Source organism: Mustelus asterias, chromosome 12 (assembly GCF_964213995.1).
Source record: "Mustelus asterias chromosome 12, sMusAst1.hap1.1, whole genome shotgun sequence".
Classification (NCBI taxonomy): domain Eukaryota; kingdom Metazoa; phylum Chordata; class Chondrichthyes; order Carcharhiniformes; family Triakidae; genus Mustelus; species Mustelus asterias.
Genome location: NC_135812.1, coordinates 63,083,673 through 63,103,346, shown reverse-complemented (window position 1 = coordinate 63,103,346; position 19,674 = coordinate 63,083,673). Strand labels below are relative to the sequence as shown.

At 42.3% G+C, this 19,674-nt stretch overlaps 1 protein-coding gene across 4 annotated transcripts in view; it reads left to right on the top strand.

Annotated features, from left to right (window-relative positions):
- The first annotated feature begins 6,620 nt into the window (after positions 1 to 6,620).
- LOC144501524 (splicing factor U2AF 65 kDa subunit-like) overlaps positions 6,621 to 19,674 on the top strand; it is a 43,998-nt gene continuing 30,944 nt past the window's right edge. For 3 of the 4 annotated variants that reach the window (XM_078225345.1, XM_078225344.1, XM_078225342.1), the window contains exon 1: positions 6,621 to 6,866. In XM_078225345.1, coding sequence (XP_078081471.1) covers positions 6,818 to 6,866 — 49 coding nt within the window. In that variant the 5' untranslated portion in view covers positions 6,621 to 6,817. The remainder of the gene's footprint in view (positions 6,867 to 19,674) is intronic. The other variant, XM_078225343.1, reaches the window with a different exon arrangement.

Genomic DNA, 19,674 nt, shown 5'->3' with positions numbered 1-19,674 from the left:
GGTGGACCTGGCTGGGGGGGCGGGGGTGGACCTGGAAGGAGGGGATGGACCTGGGGGGGTGGACCTTGGGGGGATGAACGGCATCGACTGAACAAAAAAAAAATCAGAAAAGTGACACCACAGGAAAGCGGTGAGCTGATTGGCTGACAAGGAATCTACAGAGGCTAATCTCAAATAGCAGTAAACAGGTGAATAAAGCATCAGTGCTGTGGGACAGGTTAGAATGTGGCCAGAATCGAATCTGGGTCCCTGGCACTGTGAGGCAGCATTGCTCATCACTGTGTCACCGTGCTACCCCAATGAATAACAGTACAGAGCATAACTTGCTGTCCAGCAATAATTTTATAAACTTACATTTGGAAGAGAGAAAAAAGGGAAAAGGAAAGAGAAGTAGGAGGATGCAGAGGAAGAAAGGAAAAAAAAAGTTGAAAAGACCCACCCTGTCCCAAAAAGACAAAGAATAAGAAAATCATAAACAAGCATAGGATAGATATAGATTTAGATTTATTTATTGTCACAAGTAGGCTTACATTAACACTGCAATGAAGTTACTGTGAAAATCCCCTGATATAATTTCACATAATGTACTATTTAAAACCTAATTAGGGTCCTGGGTTTACTTCCGGCCTTGGGTGACTGTCTGTGTGGAGGTTGCAAGTTCTCCCCGTGACTGCGTGGGTTTCCTCCGGGTGCTCCGGTTTCCTCCCACACTCCAAAGATATGCAAGTTAGGTGGATTGGCCATGCTAAATTGCCCCTTATCCAAAGATGTCTAGGTAAATTGAATTAGCCATGATAAATGTGCAGGGTTATGTGGGTAGGGGTCGGCCTGGTTAAGATGCTCTTTCAGAGAGTCGGTGCAGACTCAATGGACCAAATGGCCTCCTTTTGCACTGTAGGGATTCTATGGGACTACGATTGTTGTTAAAACTTAGCAAACAGAATTTTTAAAAAAACTTCTATCATTCAGTTCTAATCACCTCACCTCATTCTTTGTGAAAAAACATTTAACTTCACACCTGTGAGTTAAATTTAATCTGCCATGTGCCTTCCCATGGAACCTGTCAGTTGCTGTCCTCCAGGAGTCTCTTACTATCCTTGTTATTGTTAATTACATTTCTGAGTGATTTTCTCATTTACGAACTTTAACATTTATTGCTGTTTATCAAAGTCTTTAGTCCCAGATGGGCCGCCACATCTGGATGTCCCTCTTCCTCACACATAATGATCTGCACCCTTTCAAACATTCCACTTTCACTCAAAAGGGAATAAAAGAATGTGTCATTGTGCAAACAACAAGCAGAAGTGAAAATGGACTGGATAAGGATTTATACTGGGCGCATGGTAGGGAGGGGGTTAGTAGGGAGTTGGATGGCTTACTCAAAACTCCTTTTGATGGGCCACTTTGAATTCCATTGCAACCATTGAACCATAGAATCCCTACAATGCAGAAGAGGCCATCCAGTCCACCGAGTCTGCACTGACTCTCCGAAAGAGCATCCCACCCACGCCCTCCCCTCCATCTTATCCCTGTAACACTACACATTTACTATGGCTAATCCACCTAACCTACACATCTTTGGACATTAAGGCGCAATTTAGTATGGCCAATCCACCTAACCTGCATATCTTTGGAATACTATCAAATTGCTTCAAACATCCCAGGTTTCACAGAATCTCAGCGAATGAGGTCTTGCCATATTGACTGGTGTTAAATTTGCACCCAAGTGCGTTACTCTGTGTTTAAAAATGTTTTCTAAGTCATCAATATTTAAGAACTCAATGACCTGCCTAAACGAGTACGCCACTTAAGTAACAGACTTCATTCGTAAGTGCATAGAACACTGTGAGCCAAAGAAGCAAATCCACGTGTTTCCCAACTGGAAATCATGGATGAATAGGGATTGCTTGCTGAAGTCCAAGTTTGAGGTGGGTGACCCTGACCTAGAAATCCAGATACAATCTATGGAAAACCATCAAAGATGCCAAGAGACAGTACCGGACCAAGCAAGAGTCCCAAGCTCGCCACACGGACATCCACCAATTATGGGAAGATCTGCAAGATATAACAGGCTACAAGATGAAGGCATGTAGAACAATGCACTCCTCCCCAATGAGCTCAACGCATTTTATGCCCGTTTTGAGCAAGAGGTCAGCAAGAGAACATCTTCTACCCCAGGAGCCTCTGCTGAACTAGTATCTGAAGTCACCATCACAGATCAGCCTTGTTGAAAGTTAACCCATGGAAAGCGACTGGCCTGGATGAGGTCATGATGTGGAGATGCCGGCGTTGGACTGGGGTAAACACAGTAAGAAGTTTAACAACACCAGGTTAAAGTCCAACAGGTTTATTTGGTAGCAAAGGCCACACAAGCTTTCGGAGCTCTTAGAAGGGGCTTAGAGCTCCGAAAGCTTGTGTGGCTTTTGCTACCAAATAAACCTGTTGGACTTTAACCTGGTGTTGTTAAACCTCTTACTGGATGAGGTACCCAGACGAGCACTCAGATCCTGCATGGACCAGCTGGCGGGTATTTGCAAACATCATTAACCTCTCCATACACTGATCTGAGGTCCTACCTGCTCCAAGAAGATAACCATCATGCCTGTGTACCAAACAAAAGGCAGGCAGCGTGCCTCAATGAGTATCGCCCGGTGCTCTGACATCCATCATTATGAAGTGCTTCGAAAGGTTAGTCATGGCACAGACAATCTCCGGCCTTCCAGATTGCCTGGATCCACTAAGTTCGCCTCATCCGCAACAGGTCCATGGAAGACACCATCTGCTTGGCCCAACACTCAACCCTGGAACACCTGGATAACAAAGGCATTTATGTCAGACTCATATTTATTGACTACAGCTCAGTCTTCAACGCCATTATTCCTACAAAACCTATCTGCAAACTCTGTGGCCTAAGGCACAGCTCCTCCCTCTGTGATTGGATCCTAGACTTCCTAATCCACAGATCGCAATCAGTAAGGAAAGGCAGCGACACCTCCTCCACGATTATCCTCAACACCGGTGCCCACAAGGCTGTGTCCTCAACCCATTACTATACCCCTTATACACTTATGAATGTGTGGCCAAATTCCACTCCAATTCCATTTCAAGTTTGCTGATGACACCACCATAGTGAGTCGGATTTCAAACAATGATGAGATGAAATACAGGAAAGAGATAGAGATGGAGAATCTGGTGGAATGGTGCAGCGACAATAATCTCTCCCTCAATGTCAGTAAAACAAAGGAAATAGTCATCGACTTCAGGAACCCACACATTCATAAGTGTATAAGGGGTATAGTGGAAGACATTACCCTGTCTACATCAATGGGGATGAAGTGGAAATGGTCGAGAGCTTCAAGTTTCTAGGTGTCCAGATCATAAATATCTTGTCCTGGTCCCTCCGCGCCAAGATATAATTAAGAAAGCCCACCAAAATCTCTACTTTCTCAGAAGGCTAAAAATTTGGCATGTCTGCTTGACTCTCATCAATTTTTACAGATGCACCATAGAAAGCATCCTTTCCAGATGTATCACAGTTTGGTATCACAGTCCTGCTCTGTCCAAGACTGCAAGAAACTACAAAGGGCTGTGAACATAGCCCAGTCCATCACCCAAACCAGCCTCCCAAACATTGACTCCATCTACACTTCCCACTGCCTCCGAAAAGCAGCCAGCATAATCAAAGACCCTACGTACCCCGGACATACTCTCTTCCACCTTCTTCCATCGGGAAAAAGATATAAAAGTCTGAGATAATGCACTAACCAACTCAAGAACAGCTTAGATAGGATGGACGTAGGGAAGTTGTTTCCATTAGCAGGGGAGACTAGGACGCGGGGGCACAGCCTTAGAATAAAAGGGAGTCACTTTAGAACAGAGATGTGGAGAAATTTCTTCAGCCAGAGGGTGGTAGGTCTGTGGAATTCATTGCCACAGAGGGCTGTGGAGGCCGAGACGTTGAGCGTCTTCAAGACAGAAATTGATTTCTCGAGGAATTAAGGGCTATGGGGAGAGAGCGGGTAAATGGAGTTGAAATCAACCATGATTGAATGGTGGAGTGGACTCGATGGGCCGAATGGCCTTACTTCCGCTCCTATGTCTTATGGTCTTATGGTCTTCCGTGCTGCCATCAGACTTTTGAATGGACCTACCTTATATTAGGTTGATCCTTCTCCACACCCTAGGTATGACTGTAACACTATATTCTGCACCCTCTCCTTTCCTTCTCCCCTATGTACTCTATGAACGGTATGCTTTGTCCGTATAGTGTACAAGAAACAATACTTTCCACTGTAGCCCAATACGTGACAATAATAAATCATCAAATCATATCAAATCAATTCATATTTGAAAGTTATCAAGTGAAGGAACTGATCGGAAATCACATAAATTGCAATCATTCAGCCTCAATATATGAAGTGGTAGATATTTGACTTGATGAGGTAGTATAAAATGATTACAACTCTCCTGATTTTTATTTATATTGAGATCGAAAAGTCCAAAACAGGTCACCCTAAAAAGATAGAAACATGAAAAATTACAGATACAACAGTATACTCCCTTTTTGTCTTGACATAGTATTTTTAAATTGTTTCTTGTGTTGCCTTTTTTCAAGCTTGGTCCAGTAGGAGATTGGAAAGATTTTAAGACAATAAATGTCCATTTATAAGTTCATAAGATTTAGGAGCAGAATTAGGCCAATCGGCCCATCGAGTCCACTCCGCCATTTGATCCTCATCCCATATGCTCCTCATCCCATATGCTCCTCATCCCATTTTCCTGCCTTCCCCCCATAACCTTTCAACCCATTACCAACTAAAAATCCATCTAACTCCCCCTTAAATTTACTCACTGTCCCAGCATCCACTGCACTTTGGGGTAGCAAATTCCACAGATTCACAACCCTCTGGGAGAAGTAGTTTCTCCTCAACTCTGTTTTAAATTTCCTACCCCTTATCCTAAGACTATGACCTCTTGTCCTAGAATGCCCCACCAGCAGAAGCACCACTCCACGTCTACTTTATCCATACCTTTTATCATCTTGGAATACCTCAATTTGATCTCCCCTCATTCTTCTAAATTCTAGAGAGTATAGGCCTAAACTGTTCAATTTCTCTTCATACGACAAACCCTTCATCTCTGGAATCAATCTAGTGAACCTCCTCTGAACTGTCTCCAATGCCACCACATCCTTCCTCAAATACGGGGACCAAAACTGTGCACAAATACTCCAGGTGCAGCCTCACCAATGCCTTGTATAGTTGCAACAATACTTCCTTACCTTTATATTCTATTCCTTTTATTCCATTTAGTTACGAAGTAACTGCTCTACTTCAGTCATGGCAAGATACTCCCAGGAAGACACTGGAAATTCCTTAGCGATGTCCTCAAAATATCCCTGTTGATTGACGGGAGTCCCTGGCTTGTGACCGACCAAAATATAGGTTTATTTGACAAGGCACTGACACATCGAGATGTCGTTGGAACTGTGCAAAGGCAAAGTCGAGGCATCAAAGCACAAACTTCCAAACACCTCATCTGCCCAACCCTCCGGGACCATCTGCCCCGCATGCAGCAGATTCGGCAGACCATGCACTGGACTGATCAACCAAACGCAGGCAAATGGGACGAGTTCAATTTAGGAAACCTGGTCAGTATGGACGAATTGGGCTGAAGGGCCTGTTTCCGTACTGTATATCTCTATGCCTCTCTATCTCAGAGCCCATTGAACCGGAGTGGAATTAATTCATCCTCCATCCTTAGGGAATGGCTAAGAGAGAATAGGTGAACTATGGAAATGCAAAATGCTATACAAACCTGGGGGAAAATAAACAAATTTTAAAACTTTGCATCTTACTGGATGTAACTTGGAGGATTTAATTATTACTCTAAATCTTATATGTACAAACACACATGTGTGAGTGTAAGATGTGAGGGGATGAGGGTTTGAAGATGGTGTGAATGGAGGATGCGAGGGGATGAGAGATTGAGGGTATAAGGGGATGAGGGTTTCCAGCTGCTGTAAATGGAGGGGATGAGGGTGGAGAGTATAAGGGGATAAGAGTTTCCAGCTGCTGTAAATGGAGGATGTGAGGGGATGAGGGAGGATGTGACGGGATGAGGGTGGGTGTGAGGGGATGAGGGTGGGTGTAAGGATGAGGATTTCCAGCTGCTGAAAATGGAGGGGATGAGGGTTTCCAGCTGGTCTGAGTGGAGGGGATGAGGGTTTCCAGCTGGTGTAAGTGGAGGGTGTGAGGAGATGAGGGTGGAGGGTATAACGGGATGAGGGTTTCCAGCTGGTGTAAGTGGAGGGTGAGGAGATGAGGGTGGAGGGTATAAGGGGATCCAGCTGGTGTAAGTGGAGGATGTGAGGGGATGAGGGTTTCCAGCTGGTGTAAGTGGAGGGTGTGTGGAGATAATAGTGTGAGATCCTCCCAGTGGCGGTTTGTCCCTCCGCGTGCGCCGTTCCGGCCGAGGTCCCGCCCCCGCGCTGCAGCCATTGGCCGGCCGGGGAGGCGGTGGGCCCGGGGTGGGCGGGGATTGGCCGGGCAGGGCCCGGGGTGGGTGGAGATTGGCCGGGCAGGGCCCGGGGTGGGTGGGGATTGGCCGGGCGGGCTGTCAGTCAGCAGCCCGGTCAGGGAGATGCAAGCGCGAGGCGCTCGGTGAAGCGGCCATTGTGTGTGTGAGAGACCGAGCCGGGGCCTTGTCGCCCGCCCCTCAACACCGAATGAAGGCACCGTCGGGAAAACAGTAGACACCTCTTTTTTTTATTTCCGTTATTTCCTTTTTAAAAAGCGTTGAGATTACACAGATACAAATGTCAGATTTTGACGAATTCGAGAAACAGTTGCACGAGAACCGGCAAGGTGAGTCGGCCTGCGGAAACAGGCTTCCGTTCGTTTGTTTTTTTAAAATCGGGTTCGGGCTCTTTGCTTGTCGGAGTTTAATTAAAACTCGTGGCCCGGACATCGAGCCGGAGGGGGAGGGGAGAGAGGAGGGCGCTGCGCATGCTCGGAGCCGGCATCTGTCGGGCGCCACTAGCCCTGATCAGGAGACTATTCAGCCCCTCCACCCGCCCCCTTCCAATCTGCCCCGCCCTCACGGCCTCCACATTCATTTGGCTTCTTCTCTTCCTCCGTTTCTCCCCCCCCCCCCCAGTCTAGATTTCCCCATTGTTACAGTATGGCTGAACTGTATCTCTGATCAGAAGAAGTGGACCTACAGTCTTGCTGGGAAATCTCAGCAGGTCTAACAGCTGTCAGACCTGCAAAGATTTTCCAGCATTTTCTGTTTTGTTTCAGATTCCAGCATCCACAGTATTTTGCCTAGACCTATAGTCTTGTTCCCCAGTTACAAACCAGGAGCTGGAGTAGGCTATTCAGCTCCACAAGCCTGCTCCACCATGTAATAAGATCATGGCTGATCTGACAGTGCCCTCAAATCTGCATCCTGCCCCAGGTAGCTTATTGTCCCCTTTTCACCAAGAATCTATCCCCCTCTACCTTAAAAATATTAAAAGATTCTTCTTTCACATGCCTTTTCAGGAAGAAAGTTCTCTATATCTGGAATCAAAGGTTGGCCAGCAAAGTTGTAACAGAACAAAGAGGAAGTTATTTTACAAAAATTATTGCAGGTGCTGGAAATCTGAAATTAAAACTGAAAATTCTGGAAATATACAGCAGGCAGTGTCTGTGGGGAGAGAAATGGTATGAGCATTTTGGGTTGATGACCTTATATCATCAGTTCAATGTCAGAACTCCCTGGAGAGAGATGGGGAGTAAGATGAAGCAGAAACAGGGTGTGTATGGAAGACATTAGGTTAATTATAAGTAATAACCAGGCTGAATATAGAAAGTTCAGAGACAAAAGTTAAAGATTAAAAAGAGGGGTAAAGGGAGAATATGAGAAGAGACTTGCCGATAACATAAAATGGAATCCAAAAGTCTTCCGTCGGCATATAAATAGTCAAACAAGAAGAGATTCGATTTGAGACCCAAAAGAGGATCTATGCAGGTACTAAATTATCCCTCTGTGTCTTGTGTTTTCCTTTTAATCAAGGAAAAATATGTGGATCAAAGTAATAGTGAAAGAAGAGGTTCCTGAGATACTGGAGGGCTAAAATATTTGGTGGTATTAGGCTGATTACTTAATAAATAAGTAGGACTAAATGGCGAGCACCTGAGGATACTGAGAGCAGTAACCGTGGAAATTGCAGTTACTGGCCAGAATCTTCCAATTTTCCTTTGAAGAGGACTGGAGAATTGCAAATGGTTTGTCCTTGATCAAAAGTTTGTAGCAATAAGCAGGGCAGTCAGTTATATGGTGGAGAAATGTTTAGAGTGGACAGAATTTACAGTATGGACTTGCTATGGAAAACCAGCATGGATTTGTTAAAGGCAAATTGTGTTTAACTAACTAACTTTTTTGATGAGATTACAGAAAGGGTTGATGAGGGTAATGCAGTTGATGTAATGTATACGAATTGTGAGCAGTTGTTTTTCAGACTGGAGGAAGGTAAACAGGTTCGGGCCACATTTCTTGATGTATATTAATGCCTTCAACTTGGGTGTACAGGGTACAATTTCAAAAAGCTTGGAAGCAATGTGAACGGAGGAGAATTAGTAAGTGGAATAAAAAGAATATTTTAAAAATTATTTCACTGGATGTAGGTGTCACTGGCAAGGACAGCATTTATTGCCCATCCCTAATTTTCCTTGAACCACTGCAGTCCAGGTGGTGTAGATACATGCACAATGCTGTTGGGGAGTTCTAGGATTTTGGTCCAGCAACAGTTAAGGGAAAGCAATATAGTTCCAAGTCAAGATGGTGTGTGGCTTGGAATGGAACTTGCAGGTGGTGATGTTCCCATGCATCTGCTCTCTACTGCCTTTGTCCTGGGCAGTGGGGTCATGGTTTGCAAGGAGCTTTTTTGAGTTGCTACAGAGCATCTTGTAGATGGTAAACACTGCTGCCATTGCATCAGTGGTAGAGGGAATTAATTTGTAAGATGGCGGATGGGGTGTCAAACAAGCAGGCTGCTTTGCCCTTGATGGCGTCGAACTTCTTGAGCGGTGTTGGAGCTGCACTCATCTAAGGCAAGTGGAGAGTATTCCACAAACTCCTAACTTGTGCCTTGGTGATAGATTTGGGGATTCAGGAGCTGAGTTAATCACAGAAAAAACAGCAATAGGGGTAAACCATTCTGCCCTTTGAGACTGTGGCACCATCATTCTGATCATCCAACTCAATAGCCTGATCTCTCTCCCTGCCTGCCTAATATAATAAAAGACCACAAGAAATAGAGACAGGAGTAGGCCGTTTGGCCCCTTGAACCTGTTCTACCATTCAGTAGGATCATGGCTATCCGACGACATTCCTTATGTCCACTTTTCTACCCTTTCCCTGTAACCCTTGATTCTTTTACTGATCAAAAATCTATCTCAGTCTTAAAATATACACAAGGACTTTGCCCCCACAACTCTGTGGTAAGGAGTTCCAAAGACTCAATCCTCAGAGAAGAAATTCCTGCTCATCTCAGTCTTGAATTGGCATCCCTTTAATCTGAGACAGTGTCCTCTGGTCCTCGACTCTCCCATGAGGAAAAACATCCTTTCAGCATTTACCCCGTCAAGCCCCTTAAGAATCCTATATGTTTCAATGGGATATCTCACTTTTATGAATTCCAGGAGAGTCCCAAACTGTTTAACCTTTCCTCATAAGACAATCCCTCTATACTGGGATCATTCTAGTGAACTTTCTCTGAACTGCCTCGATAAAAATAATATTGTTCATTAAATAAGGGGATCAGAACTGCTCTTTTGATCCCCATTGCCCCATACTATATCTACCTCCTTCTTGGAAATGGAACAATGTTTTGGCCTCATCTGCTTTCTGTTGTAGTGAATTCCACAGGCTTTGCAATCTGGGTGAAGAAATTTCTCCTCATCTCGATTTTAAAAAGGTTTATCCTGCATCCTTGGACTATGACCCCTGGTTCTGGACAACCCCACCATTGGGAACATCCTTCCTGTATCTACCCAGTCTAGTCCTGTTAGAATTTTATAGGTTTCTATGAGATCCCTCCTCATTCTTCTAAATTCCAGCGAATATAATCCTAACCAACTCAATCGCTCTTTGTATGTTAGTCCCACTATCCCAGGAATCAGTCTAGTAAACCTTCTCTGCATTCCCTCTAAAGCAAGAACATCCTTCCTCGAGTGAGGAGACCAAAACTGTGCGCACTATTCCAGGTGTGGCCTCACCAAGCTCCTATATAATTGCAGCAAGACATCCCTATTCCTGTACTTCAGTCTTGCTATGAAAGCCAACGTACCATTTGGCTCTTCACGGCCTGCTGAACCTGCATGCGTATCTTCAGTGACTGGTTTGTGGGATCACTCAGATCTTGTTGCACATTCTCCTCAATTTATAGCCATTCAGATAATCAGTCTTCCTATTTTTGCCATCAAAGTAGATCATCTCAGATTTATCCATATTATACTGCATCTGCCATGCATTTGCCCACTCGCGCAACACTCCTGGCACCAATCCCTGCGGTACCCCACTAGTCACTGCCTGCTATTCGAAAAATGATCATGAAAATTTATTCCCAGTCTGTTTACTGTCTGCCAACTAGCTTTCTCTCTATCTCAATACACTACCTCCAATCCCATGCACTTTAATTTTACATGCTAATCTCTCATGTGGGACTTTGTCAAAAGCCTTTTGAAATAAACTACATACACTGGCTCCCCCTCATCAAGTCTACCAGTTATATCCTCGAAGAATATCAGTAGATTTGTCAAACATGATTTTTCTTTCATAAATCCGTGCTGACACTGTCCAATTCTACCACTGTTTACCAAGTGTCCTGCTATAAAATCTTTAATAATAGACTCTAGAATTTCTCCACTACTGACATCAGGCTGACTGGTTATAATTCCCTGTTTTCAGTCTACCTCCCTTTTTAAATAGTGGGGTTACATTAGTTACCCTCCAGTCTATAGAATCTTGGAATATGACCACCAATGCATCCATAATTTCTAGGGTCGCTTTCTTAAGTACTCTGGATGTAGATGATCAGGCCCTGGGGATTTATCGGCCTTCAATCCCATCAATTTCCCCAGTACTGTTTCTCTACTAATACTGATTTCCTTCAGTTCCTCCCTCTCACTAAACCCTGTGTTCCCCAACATTTCTGATATGTTATTTGTGTTCTACTTTGTGAAGACAGAACCAAAGTATGTATTTAGTTTGTCAGCCATTTATTTGATCCCCATTATAATTTTCCCTGTTCCTGACTGTAAAGGACCTCATTTATCTTCACCAATCTGTTTCTCTTCACATACCTATAGAAACTTTTAAGTCAGTTTTTATGTTTCCTGCAAGCATACTCTCGTACTCCATTTTCCCCTCAATCAATCTCTTGGTCCTCCTTTGCTCCTTACTCATCACAGAAATCCTAGCCTCTGACTGTTTGTGTAGCCACAGTATTTATATGGCTAGTCAAGTTCAGTTTCTGGTCTATGGCAGCCCCCAAGATGTTGATAGTGAGGATTCAGTGGTGGTAATGCCATTGGACTGATTATCTATTGTTGGAGATAGACATTGCCTGGCATTTGTATGGCACAAATGTTGGTTTCAACTTATCAGCCCAAGCCTGAATGTTGTGCAGGTCTTTCTGCATATGGGCACAGACCATTTCACAGTGTAAACATAACCAAATGTCTCCATTTGTGACCTTGTGATGGAGGGAAGGTTGTTGATAAAGCAGCTGAAGATGGTTGTATTAGGACACTACTCTAAGGAACTCCTGCAGTGAAGTTCTGGGACTGAGATGATTGACCTCTAACAATACAGCCATCTTCCTTGGTGACTCCAACCAGTGAAAAGTTTTCCCCTGATTTTCATTTTTGTTAGATCTCTAAGACAGGCTGGTAGAATGGGTAGACACGGAGCAGATGAAATTTCATGGAGTGTGAAATTATCAATTTTGGTAGGAAGCACAAGGCAATATAAAATAAAGGATACAATTCTGAAAATGATCCAAGAAGAGAGGGGCCTGCAGCTATGAGTGCAAATCATTGAAGCTGGCAAGGCAGTTTAAAAGGCATGTGAGATCCTGGGCTTCATAAGTAGAGGCATAAAGCGTAAAAGTAAGGAAGTTGTAATGAATCTTTATAAAACTCTGGTTCATCCTCAACTGAATAATTGTGTTAAATTCTGGACATTTTATGAAGTAGTAAATGTCTTAGAGTGAGCGCAGAAATTTATGAGAATGAAGTCTCTCATCCCCGGAACCATTTATGTGAATAGATTAGAGAAGCCGGGGTTGCTCTTCCTGGAGAGGAGATTTGATAGAGATGTTCTAAATCATGACAGATCTGGACAAAGTGGATAAGGAGAAACTATGGTCGAAGGGTTGTGAACCAGTGGTGATTGACAAAGGAATGAACAGCAACATGAGGCAAAACTTCTAGATTGTGTGTCTTTGGGACCTGGAATGTACTACTGGAGAGTATGGTGGAGGCAGGTTGAATTTTGGCTTTCAAATATGATTTGGATGAGTAACTGAAGAGAAATAGTTGGGCATGGCTACAGGGAAAGGACAAGGGAGGGAGACGAAGTTGCACTTGCTGAGATCTGGCAAAACAACCAACATCCATCTGTGCTGTAACCATTCTTTGATCTCACCACATTCCATAATCTACCAGCCTTGGTTTTTCAACTCTTCAAATATGCTTGGATAACAATCTGTATAATTTTCCATTGATATCAACCCCACCGCATCCCCGCCAGCCTCACTTATGCTTCCTTGTTTTGATTTCCTACATTTGATACAATTTCTCACTCAGATCTTTTAAAACCGATCAATCCTTATTCTTCTATATTCAGAAGAATTGGACTTTGTCTATGCAACTGCATAAACAGAAAATGCTGGAAATATTCGGCATGTAAGGCGCCATCTGTAGAGAGAAACAAGAGTTACATTCAGGTCGATGACCCTTCACCAGAGCTAATTTAATTCTGTTATCATTCTAGTCAGAATGGGGTCTTGTGCAGTGGGTCAGTGGGCCAGAAGTTCTGGGTTCAAGTCTCACATAGTCATAGAGGTTTACAGCATGGAAAGAGGCCCTTTGGCCCAACTTGTCCATGCCGCCCTTTTTTTTTAAACTCCTAAGCTTGTCCCAATTGCCCGCATTTGGCCCATATCCCTCTATACCCATCTTACCCATGTAACTGTCTAAATGCTTTTTAAAAGACAAAATTGTACCCGCCTCTACTACTACCTCTGGCAATTTGTCCCAGACACTCACCACCCTCTGTGAAAAAATTGCCCCTCTGGACACTTTTGTATCTCCCCCCCTCTCACCTTAAACCTATGCCTTCTAGTTTTAGACTCCCCTACCTTTGGGAAAATATATTGACTTTCTAGCTGATCTATGCCCCTCATTATTTTATAGACCTCTATAAAAGATCACCCCTCAGCCTTCTACACTCCAGAGAAAAAGTCCCAGTCTATCGAGCCTCTCCTTATAACTCAAACCATCAAGTCCTGGTAGCATCCTAGTGAATATTTTCTGCGCTCTTTCTATTTTAATATACTTTCTATAACAGGGTGACCAGAACTGTACACAGTATTCCAAGTGTGGCCTTACCAATGTCTTGTACAACTTCAACAAGACTCCTGTATTCAATATTCTGACCAATGAAATCAAGCAGATGGACTTGATGGCCATGAAAGATACATTCCCAGCATGGCTAAAGAGATTATCAGTCTGCAAATGCTTCCAATATGGCAGGTGGTAAGAATGGGAGTTTCCTGTCAGCCATATCACAAACTGCTGCAATACTTTGCCAAGCATGATTATGGATCAATCCAATGGAAGCCCAAAGTTGCCAATGCATCCAAGCATGGTACCTGAAGGAGGATTGTCCTGATGAATCTATGCAGTATATCCTTTGTGAGTTGTGGTGCCCAGGAGTCAATAGTTCTCCAAAGGGAATCTTTATTTAACTGTAACATAACTTTCAACTATTTTAATTCCAACTCCAAGATAATGACCAAATTTCCATATGCCTTTGAAAATTTTTGGTTGCCTGAACAATGGGAGGAAAATAGTAACAGTGCAGGCACTACCATGTACCTCAATATCCTTTTTGGAATTTAATTACATTATTGAATATTCTGCTGAGGGGTGACCTAATAGAGATCCTTAACGTTCTGAAGAAGTTTGAGATTTGAAAGTGCAAATGTTAGAAATATTGCCATTTCTGGGCATAATCCAAATTTAAGCTTTCTCAATTCCGGCCTTGTCTGTGTGGAGTTTACACATCCTTCCTGTGTTTGTATGCATTTCCTCCCACAGTCCAAAGATGTGCAGGTGTAGTGGGTTGGTGATACTAAATTGCCCCTTCATATCCAGAGATGTGTAGGTTAGATGGATTAGCCATAGTAGAGGTTGGGGGGGGGGGGGGGAGAGGGGTGCTCTTTTGGAGAGTTGGGACCAAATGGCCACCTCCTGCACTGGGTATTCTATGGTTCCACATGCTATCACATGGAGTAGTTGAGGTGACTAGCCTTAATACGTTTTTAAGAAGCTAGCTGAAACCAGGGAGAAATAAATATAAAAACCTGGCAATCGGGTTAGATGCTGTTGGGTGTATGGAGCATTAACACTAGCATAGACCAGTTGGAGTGAGTGATCTGTTTCTGTCCTGTAAATTTGATGAAATTCTGTTTGAATGGCTACTTGAACCCCACTGCTGAATTCAACTTTGTCATTTGTCATTATTTGTTAAATCATGGTAACTTGTTCTGTTCAACTTTTGAATGTGTGTGGTTCAGACTGTTTCAATGTTTTTAAACACTTAAGAGAAAAAACGGCTGCTGTTGCCTATATAATTCATTGTGTTGAAATTCCTCAAAGCGCTTTATATCATGGATATCTTTGAAGTGCAGTGACTTATTTTGGAGGTAAACATTGCAACCATTCTGCGTCCTACATGTGAGCTGTTGACCTTTTTTCCTGCATTTGATGTTGATTGAAGGTGGAGTTTTGGTCGAGGCTCATGAGGGAAAGGGATTGTGCTGTTTTCCAAATAATACCACCGGTTCTTTATGTATCTTTATCCACATGTAAGCACGTGGGGTCCTTGCCTGAAGGACAGCACATATACAACTCAGAGTGCTAGCTTGGATTATGAACTCATCTCTGGCATAACCATTTGTGAGATAACTGGCAACTTGGGTCTGTATGGCAATAAATACATGCTTAAAAGACTTCAAACATTAAATTGGTGCCTGCAATTTGCTTTGAGAGAGTGCTGAAATAATTGCAGATGTGTATTCATCTCCCAAACCCAAATATTTTAAACCTCTCACCATGTTTTTCAATTCTATCTAAATAGTTAATTCAGTTTTTGAATTTGTTCAACTGCATTATATTTTTTCTAGTTGAATTAATGACTATTAATTGGATTTGTCAATCTACGATTTATTTTCTAATTGAGCAAAGCCCCAAATTTTCTGAATCCATTTGTCTAAGGATGTAGTATTGTACTGCTGTTTTGAGGGCTAACCTGCTGAGTTTTATATAAAGCTCAATAAGCCTTGTTGCTGTTTCCCCAGCTGTTTCGATAGCTGCGAAATGGCAACAGGTGCAAGAAGTCCAATAACACAGACACTGCGATTAGACTCTTTCTTTGAATCATTCAGTTTTGACCAGCTTTTACCTTCTGTAAATTATGCATTTACTCTACAAAGCAATACAAGATGGAGTGTATTGAAGAAATTGCCAACACATACAGGTTTCACTCAACCCTTGCTATACCAAACAGGTGATGGATTTCACAGTGGTAAAATTATGGTGGCGGAGTGGAAATGTCACTGGACTAGCATTCCAAAGGCCCAGGTTAATACACTGAAGACATGGATTCAAATCCCACCATGGCAGCTGATAGAATTTTAATTTAATTTAAAAAATCTGGCATTGAAAGCTCATCTCAGTAATGTCAGTCATAAAGCTGTCACCAATTATTCTAAAAACATAGCTGGTTTACTCATGTCTCTTGGGGAAGGCAATCTACCTACATCTGACTCCAGGTCCGCAGCAATATGGTTTGACACCCACATCCCATCAAAGAGTTTTAAAAACTTGATTATAGGGATTGAATTTTCAGTGCATGGCATTATGGATTGAACTATATGGTCTCAGCTCTCTTGAAGAACTGTTTGTACATCTATTGCTTTCTCGTAAAATTAACAAATCAACGTTGATGCACACTTTTTAAGAATGTTGTTTTGGTGAGGTTTGTGTGAATGGAAAATTAGACTTAGTGGGCAAATGTCATACAAATTTAGGACCCGTGGGAATATTAACACTCCTGTCTCCTGATATTTATGAATGAATTCTGTCCTGTATAATTTCCTACCTGATATTGACATTTCATTCTACTGTTATCTACTGGAATTGGTGGACAATCTATTTTTACCCATGTTTTATTTTGCACTCCAAATTTTATTTATTTTTAAGAAATAAAATTTTTTCCCCCTGATCTTGAGATAAATTAGAGAGGTTATTGAGCAAACATGGGAAAAGCCCAGAAACCAATCTAGAGAAATTGAGGCCATGTAGCAGTATTTTATCTTTAATGTCCCCATAGCAAATAATTGAGCATTGTATTAAGGCCCTTTAAGCAAATGTTAACAACTGAACTGTAGGACTGTTCTGAACTTGTGACTCCTGTGAGAAACTCCACAGGAGATCACCAAGTCAATTATTTGCTTCACATAAGATTTGCAACTGTTATTTTTCACCTTTTTTATCAATGTTCAGAGTTTGAGCATATTGCTAGGGGAGAAGACTGTAGATTTCAGACATTTCCAAATTTGGTTAATGGAGGGAAAGTAGAACTAAATGAGAGAGAACTTAAAATGGAAGTGCAATGTAAATGTGAAACTTTGAACATTCATGTGAAGCTCCCAATTTCAGATCATCGCTTAGTTTCGTCCCTGTTGTATAGAATCATAATGTTTCACACAGCTACATGAGGCGAGATCCATTCTTTGATTAACCACAGAACTCTAGCATGAAGTTAATTCAAAATTGCATAGAGCAGTTGAAAGATCATGAAGTTTCTTTCTCTTTGTTCATTTCTCTTCTCCCCCAACAAAACCTCTGATCCTGGGGGTTGAAGGGATACTGTAATGTGAACCGGGTGACCTTTCAGAAGAGAAATACCATGAATAAAGACTGAAAGGTATTCTACATATGGGTTATTTAGTGCAGCAACAATAAGACTCAAAGATGGGAAAGATCACTACTATCAATATCATCAAAGCTACAAAATGCCTGGATGTTGTTGTTTCAAGTGGGGGGGCTTGAGTACTATAATCCAACCATCGTGTCTTTGTTTATGCTGCGAGCTTGGTTTACAGTACAAGTGACGAATTATAGAATGTACAGTGAAGAGGCAGATTGGATAGCCCTTCAAGTCTGGCCAGCAGTTTTAATCACGTGAGCCACCTAGTCTAATCCTAAACCCTGCTGTAAATATCCCTAGTTTTCAAGCAGCTAATTCTTAATTTTCTGAACTGCTTTAACAAAGGTTCATGGCCGTAGATTGTACCTTCAAATTCACTGTGCAAATAAACATTTTCCTTCAATTTGTGATTTTTTTTTAAAAAAAGACTGAGGAGTAACTTCAAAATTCCTTAAAATTATGAAAGGTTTGGTGGGGTAGGTACAGAGGGAATATGTCTACTTGTGGGGAACAGCATATCTAAGAGGACATCAATAAAGGAAAGTAGCCAAGAAATCCAAAAAGAAATTCCAAGTAAACTTCTTCACCCAAAGCGTGATGAGAATAGAGTGGATCTCGCTACCACAGAGAGTAGTTTAAGTGAAAGAAGGGAATAAATGGTTACAATGGTGGTTTTTGATGAAGAAAGCTGAGAGGAGGCATTAGTGGAGTGTCAATTCCAACATAGACTGGGCTGAATGGTCTGTTTCCATGCTTATGTAATCCTCTAAGTTCTTTTCCTCTTGTCACCTTCTCACACATACTATTATTTTTTCTAATCTATTTCCCTTGAAAAGACCTTGAAATCTCTTTTAAAAATCCTATTGATATTAATGAGAGTAAAGCCATAAGTCTGTCTTTGTAACCGTTTCTCCCCCCCCGCCCCCCCATTAAAACATCCCAGTAAATTTAAATGGTTTTTAAATCATCCTGCATTGGGGTGGCCGGTATTACTTATGGAGCCTAACTAAGGTCTTAAATTGTTACTTTCTTGCTATTCTATCTTTAGGCTATGACTTTAAATACAAAACTAGGTTTCCATTTATTTTTAGTAGCCTTGCCTACTTGTGCTGCTGCCTCTTATGCACTATATCTGTGCTCACCTTTCTTATTTTACTTGCCTATCTGTGCTTTGCTGCAGTTTTTCACAGTTGAAAGTGGGGGTGTCAGGCCTAGAGTCTGTGATGCTTTCAAAGTTTTAATGAGCTGAATTGAGAACAGTTTTCACAGTTGAAAGTGGGGGCGAATTCAGTAATGTCCTTTAGGAAAGGAAGTCTACCTTCCTCACCTGGTCTTGCCTATATGTGACTCCAGAGCCACAGCAATGTGGTTGACTCTCAACTGCCCTCCAAGGGCAACCAGGGATGGGCAATAAATAAATGCTGGCCAGTCAGCGACGCCCATGTTCCACAAATGAATTTTTTAAAAATTGAGATAAAACAAAGTTAGGCTTTGAAATTCTAAAGGTGCCCATTTAAAGAAAATTGGCAATGTGACAGAACGATGTCGGTATCATTAAAATAACATGTCAGTAAAACATTGTTTCATTTTAGAACAAGACTTGCTTTGTCAATAGAGCGACTTTGGATTTGAATTCAGATTACTTTGCTGTTGTTGAATTGGAAAATTCTGATAATCAGTGCCCCTTGCAATACTTAGAGTGGGTAGCAACTCAGTGAATGTATTTTCAGTCTGCTTAAATTTACATCTCTAAAGCTATATACTCACCACAAACTCAGTAAAATGTGGTGAAATGCATTCTTATTTGCTTGTGTGCTTTATATTCTTAGGGTGGTATTTAATCAAGGTGACAGTCTGCTGTTCATACTCATACAACCACCAGATGGCACAGTGGTTAGCACCATTAGCTCACATGTTCAATTCCAGCCTTGAGTGACTGTCTGTATGGGGTTTGCATGTTCTACCTGTGTCTGCATGTGTTTCCCATGGGTGCTCTGGTTTCCTCACAGTCCAAAGGTGTGCAGGTTAGGTGAATTGGCCATTCTGAATTACCCCTCATTATCTCAAGATGTGTAGATTGGGGGATTAGCAGGGTTAATATGGGGTTACGGAGGTGAGACCTGGGTGGGATGCTCTCTCGGAGAGTCAGTGCAGACTCAATGGGTTAAATGGTCTCCTATAGGGATTCAGTGATGCTTAGCATGGGGCAGGGCATTAATTCTTAGATTCTGAAGAAGTTTGACCTGCAACTGGAAGGTGTGACTAATTTGTTTCCCCCAAACCTAAAATATAGATGCCAGTCCTAGAGAATAGACAAGTGAAACTTTTTACATGCTGTCCAGAAATGTGTTTTAACAGCTCTTCCTTCCATTTCCTTTAGAAGAATATCTGTGTTGCACTAGGGTGATG